Source organism: Poecile atricapillus, chromosome Z (assembly GCF_030490865.1).
Source record: "Poecile atricapillus isolate bPoeAtr1 chromosome Z, bPoeAtr1.hap1, whole genome shotgun sequence".
In the NCBI taxonomy this organism is placed as follows: domain Eukaryota; kingdom Metazoa; phylum Chordata; class Aves; order Passeriformes; family Paridae; genus Poecile; species Poecile atricapillus.
The window spans coordinates 40,674,561-40,680,560 of record NC_081289.1 but is presented as its reverse complement, the minus strand read 5'-3'; the positions used below and the strand labels follow the sequence as shown (position 1 = coordinate 40,680,560).

General features: G+C 45.2%; 1 protein-coding gene across 1 annotated transcript in view; it reads left to right on the top strand.

The window, feature by feature from the left end:
- The first annotated feature begins 1,201 nt into the window (after positions 1–1,201).
- LOC131572570 (leucine-rich repeat-containing G-protein coupled receptor 5-like) overlaps positions 1,202–6,000 on the top strand; it is a 90,706-nt gene continuing 85,907 nt past the window's right edge. Inside the window, exon 1 of the mRNA XM_058825819.1 lies at positions 1,202–1,413. Within this exon, the coding sequence (XP_058681802.1) occupies positions 1,202–1,413 (212 nt within the window). The remainder of the gene's footprint in view (positions 1,414–6,000) is intronic.

The window sequence follows — 6,000 nt, the reverse complement described above, 5'->3', positions numbered from 1 at the left end:
GCTGGGTGAGGGACATCTCAATGGCAGCCTCACTGTGAACTGTTTCCCTCAGCAGGCAGGCCCGTTTAGAAAATCGCTGCCTGCTGGCAAGCCTGTGATTTAACCATGTGGGTAGGGAAGAGAGTGGATTGCCATCACTGACCAGAACCATGGTCTGCAGCTGGGACCACCCACCAACTAAACAAGACCTTAGAGGTTAGAACTCCCTACCAGCCCACTAGAGCACCCAAGCCTTCAGCTCATCACCCCAGAGACCCACTCCTCACCCCATGACCTCAGGACCTTACCCCCACTTCCACAACTGCCTGTTCTCCCACCTTCTAGAAATGTCCACACGTGCATCCCTATTGTGAGAGAGGATTCCCCCTTAAAAAGCAAGGACTGAGAAGGCACTTCATAAATATGTGTAAATATCCAATGGGCAGGAGGGAGCACCAAGAAAGTGAACGCAGGCGTTTCTCAGTGGCACCAGCCACTAGGATACAAGGCACCGGACAGAAGTTGGACAATGTTCTCGTGCACTGTGTGATACTTGGGGTGTCTTGTGCAAGGCCAGAATTTGGCCTCGATTATCCTGACGGCTGCCTTCCAACTCAGCTTATTCTACGGTTCTGTCATTGAATGATGCGCAGGAAGTTCCACCTGATTACGAGGAAGAACTTCTTTTCTGAGCGGGTGATCGCTCATTGAACAGGTTGCGCGGTCTCCCTCACTGGAGTTATTCGGGAGCTGCCTGGACGCAATCCTGAATGCCATGTGCTCTGGGATGAGTGCTTGGGCAGGGTGCTTGGCGCAGCTGACCCGCTGCGGCCTCCTGCAGCCTGACCCACTCTGTGAAGGCGGGACGAGAGCCCGAGGCGCGGCCCGCACGGAGGGCAGGCGGAGGGCGGCGTTCCCCCGCTCCCTCCTCCCGCCTGCCCGCCGGGCCGCGGCCGCCCCCGCCCACCCGCCCGCTCGCACGGCGGCGCGGGCAGGGCCCGCTGCGCCACGGCGGGCAAGGCTGGGGCGGCGTCAGCGGGCGCGCGGTGCCGGCTCCAGGGCTTTAAAGCAGCGTGTAAGCTGAGATGCTACCACAGACAGCGGCGCGGCGGCGGCGGCCGCAGGAGCTCCTCGAGCCCAGACGGGCGCCCGCCTTTCGCCCCCGCCGCGCCCCGGGGCATGAGAGCGGCCGCCCCGCGGCTCTAGGTACCCTCCGGGCCCCATGGCGACGACCCGCGCTGCCCACGCCCTCCTCCTGCTGCTGCTGGTGTGCCCGCCGGGGCTGCGGCGGGGGGCGCGGGGCGGCGGGCAGCGCCCGCGGGGCTGTCCGGCGCCGTGCCGCTGCGAGCTGGACGGAGTGCTGCTCCGCGCCGACTGCTCCGACCGCGGCCTCACCGCCGTGCCCGCCAACCTCAGCGTCTTCACCTCCTACCTGTAAGTGCGGGCGGGCCGGGAAGGGCGCACCGGCGGCGGCGGCGGGAGGGCTCGGGCCGGCCCCCGGCGCTGACAGGAGGCGCTCCGTGCCCGGAGAGAACGCCCGACTTCAAATAAGTTTCTAATCGCTTTTTAATCAGCGGGCGCGTTGTAAAGCGTTTATAGGTATCTGGCTATCGCGGTGCCCGGTCCGGCGCCCGGAGGATCGCTGTGTGATGTGCCGTTTGGAGGGTAATTAAAAGCGATTGCAACAGCAGAAACTCGACGCGATCCGCCGGGACGTTATCTTCACCTTTGCTTCCCGGGACAGGGCTTTGAACTGCGGCCGCCGCTGATTTAATCGTTAACAGATCTCCCCTGTGTTGAGTGGAGCAAAGGCAGTGAATAAAGCGCGCTCCCGGGGGTCGGGCAGCGCTCGGGGACCGGAGTGCCCGTGTCCAGACACAGGTGCCTGTGTCCAGATCCGGCTGGGGCCGGCGCACCCCGCCCCTCGGGAGGCTGCCCCGGGCCTCGCAGTGCCCGCCTGAGCGGGCATCCCCGCCGGCACGGGCTGCGGTGCCTGCGAACTGCGCTGCATCTCGGGCACGATGAGTTACAGCGTGTAGGGACGGAGCGGAGAAACTTTGTATTAGCAAAAAACCCACCCAGAACTGCGGTGAAACTTCCTTTGTTTCCTTATTTATGGCCCAATATTCGTCGTTTAGCCTCTCGTCTTTCGTTGAAAGTGCTGGTGCTCCAAGTGTTGCTTGAGTGTTCTCCTTACTGATTCCATAGGTTTTTGTGGTTGCATGACCAGTATGTTGTTAATTTACTGCTTATTCTTCGTACCCAGCATAAAGTGTGTCTGGTTTTGAGCGTTGTTAGTCCAGTCTCCGTATCCTGACATGCTGTTAACACGCTTGCTACTATAGTTACTGTGAAGATGCTTTCACAGCGTTATGTGTCTGGGGTACTAAAGTAATCATTCTGAGTGCACTTCTCCATTAATACCATACTTCAAAGGACATAAAATATATCTTACATCTGGAAAAATAGAACAAAGTAAGCTAGAAATGGATTTCTGTGAAAAGTATGAACATGACAACGTAGACAAGGTGGAAATTAAGTGCAGCCAACCAAATCTAAGTATGTATTAGGGGAAAGCCTAATTTAAAGAAAATAGCATACATTTTTAAAGAGGGTGAGCAGCTGAAGGATTTTTTTTATATATTTTGCATGTAAATACTATTCTGAATTTTTTCTTAAGATCAGTTTTGGCTTATTTCATCAGAAACATTTCAAAGTCAAAGCTATTGATAATGTTAGAAGGCAGGAGTCAGCAGCCAGCATTACTGAATGACCACTTAAAGTATAGCAAAACTTCGGCTATGTGTAGTAAAGATACAGTCCTTAAGACACATAGAAAGTCTGCCACTAGTTCCAAAAGTAGCAGGTCAGTATTTTGGGTAAACATAAGATACAATGTTTTCTGGTGCTTTGGAAAGCCATAAACAGAAAGGTAGATGGTGATGGTATGAAGGCATACTTAAACTGTACATATCCTGTGTTAAGAAGTAGAGACCCTAAATTCCTCGCTGCTTGGAGGAATGCTAAAACCAGAAAAACATGAGAGAATCTACTGTTTGACTGTTTTATGAAGAAAAAGAGAGCATATGCGTGCTGATGTCAAAATACTATTGCTGGGGTTCTTCTGCCTCTGGTAACCTGCTTCTTGTGAGGATTGTAGTCTAGTCTGTCTGCCCTTTTGTTTTTAAATCCTTCTGTCCTTCAGAAGGAATGTCTTTCTCCAGTCAAAAATCCTCTGTTCAGTAACATACTGAAGTGAAAAAATGTTTTTTGGAAAGGCAGACTTTTAAATGACTAGGACTGCATGCAGGCAGTATAAAGTATAAAAGACTAGTTCATACACGTAGATGACTACACTTACCATTTTCCAAATTTACAAGGCTGCTATTCTTGGATTGATTAATTATTGCCTAATTATGCAGAATTGTAGCTCCTGCCTGCCTTCCGTAAAGAACTGTCAAGTCTCATTGTCTGTAGATGGCTAAGCAATGGCAAATTTTAAAACTTGCCTGCTTGTTATAGGCATATTTGCCTCCCTGATCTTGGTAATGGCCAACCAGCTGCTTCTTGATTATTCTCCTTTCTGTTCCCCCCCCAAAAAAACCCCAAAAATGTATTTTTCTGCTGTGACAGTTTTTACCTCAGATCAAAGCAAGAGATTAAAATTGTGTACTCACATTTAATCTCTTTCCAGAAAAAAACAATCTCCTTCAGTTGATTCTGTTCTTGTACCATAGATACATCTGACCAAAAACAGTGTGTAGTACTACCTGGGATTAAGTTTGAGCTTTTAAAACTTGGGGTTTTTTTTCTAAATTTCTGAACTTTTTATCTTAGTTTAACAGAGGAGAAAAAGGTAACTGTTTTCTTGGCATTCACTGGAGATGGTGTGAAAAGCTGAAATGCTGAGGCCATTAAAAGTTTGTTTTATTTTGAGACAAATGTCTATAGAGCACGATATATTATGGTGACTGAATTTTGCATGTACCATCATTCATTTTATGATGGTGCTCTTGCAGCAGAGCTCAATGTACTCTACAGATGGACCTGCTACAGTTTCTCTGTTCTCATTTATAATCCCAGGCAGCATTTCTTGCCTCCCATCAAAAATATTTTTATTTATGATTATGTGTCTGCTGCCATGAACTGTTAGACTTTTTATGAGCAGGCAAGGAGAATCCATGAGTTTCTTTCCATTTCTTTTTCTTCATTTACTTTTAGGCTAAGTAATGTATTCAGTGTATTCAATGCAACTCCTGTTGACATAAATGAGAATTCCATGTGCTGATGAAGGGCAGCCCTGAGTCTCTGTTTCAAATTAAGAACAGGTCACTTTCCTATCAGTTCACAGTGGAAAGAAGAAGCCAGAATCTACAGGTCTTTTGCACATGGGACCCTCATTAATTCTCAAACAAAAACCATGAGTTAGTGAAATATTGTTACCATTTACTGTGATGTGGAAAACTGAAGTGGAGAAGGGCTTGCTCAAAGTTAGAGGTAAAGTTTATGATAAAGTCAGCCATTAAAGAAATCCTAACTCCATTGTTTAACCACAGGTTTGTCCTACTTTACCTAAATAATTAATCATTAAAAATTGTGTAAAATCTGGAGACTCCTGTTGAAGAATATTTAGTATGACAAGTAATGAAAACAGATTTTCTTTTCAATCTCATGTGATGACAGTATAGAAGACAGCACTTAGAGATTTTTAGGTTCTTTGTTTTGGGCCTGGACAATACAAAAAAGTAAATTTATTATAACTGCCAGGGCTATCTAAGAATTCATATGCTGTGTTTGTGATCAAAACCTGTCAATGATAAGCAGAATGTTTGCAAAATGTTAACATCATAGATTGACAGAGACACGCATGAATACAAATATAAATGTTGCAGCATGTTGCCTTTTACATTATAGTTTACTTAAAAATTTTAAATTTAAGTACATTTTAAATATGTGTTCTAACACTTGGTGAAATATGATTTATTTTTTTTTATATAAATTATTAAGAAAAAATTATTTCTCAAAACGAAAAGAAAGAAAAATGCAATGAAACTGAATGAAAAGATTATTTACTATTTTGAAAGTAAAGAAGTATAGTCCCAGAAATTAACAATGCTTCTGAAATAAGAAATAGAGTAATTTCTGTGTCAGGAATACCCAAAATCATTAAAACCAATCCTTTAAGGTAAATTTGCATCCTTTTAGTCATTTTTATCTCACAGTGAAAATTCAGGTCTTGTCTGTGTCTTCATCAGAGGTATTTTGGGAATGACCATGAATTTTCAAATAAATCAAACAGCAGCATATCTTCTTACAAAGAAGTGAGATTTTTAAAGTCTCTCACACCTTCCAGATCTCTTGACAAGATTTATTTGTAAAATGTCTATCTTTTCTTAGGAAGTAATTCTTTACATAGCTACAAACTTTATAGACCTGAAATTAACTGATTTTCATGTGGTTTCATTTAGTAATCTGAATCTTGTCCTGATTGAGGATCAAGGTGAATCCAGGTTCTGGATTTAGAATTTAGTGCTAGATCTCCACTTTTGAAAAGGAAATATAACGTTTCCTCTGTACTTGTGGTCAAACAAAAACTGAAGTAACAAACTATGTAAAGTATCATGTTCGTCAGTTTTCAAGAGATTTGCTTTAAATTTCAAAACATAGTGTGTTTTGAAAACAAAGTCAGTTTCTTTGAGAAAAATTTGGATTGAAAATGTATTTTGAAATATCATTCTTCTCACTTGAGAATACAGTGTTAAAAATAACTTTACACTGCTTCCTAAAGTGCCTTTTGCTACTCAGAAAGGAAAAAGAGGCTCTCACACGTTACCTCTCTCCTTTAGCATTTGCTGTGTGGAAACACTGCATGAATTGACAGGGAAAAGGAAGCTGGCTTTAAACTGGGAGAATATAAGGTGCTGACAGAGTGAAGGCACCTTCCCTTTGGTTGGTACCTCAAGTGCATAGGACAATTGGCCGGGCAGAGGGAGCCTGACTCCAGCTGAGAACACGTGCACC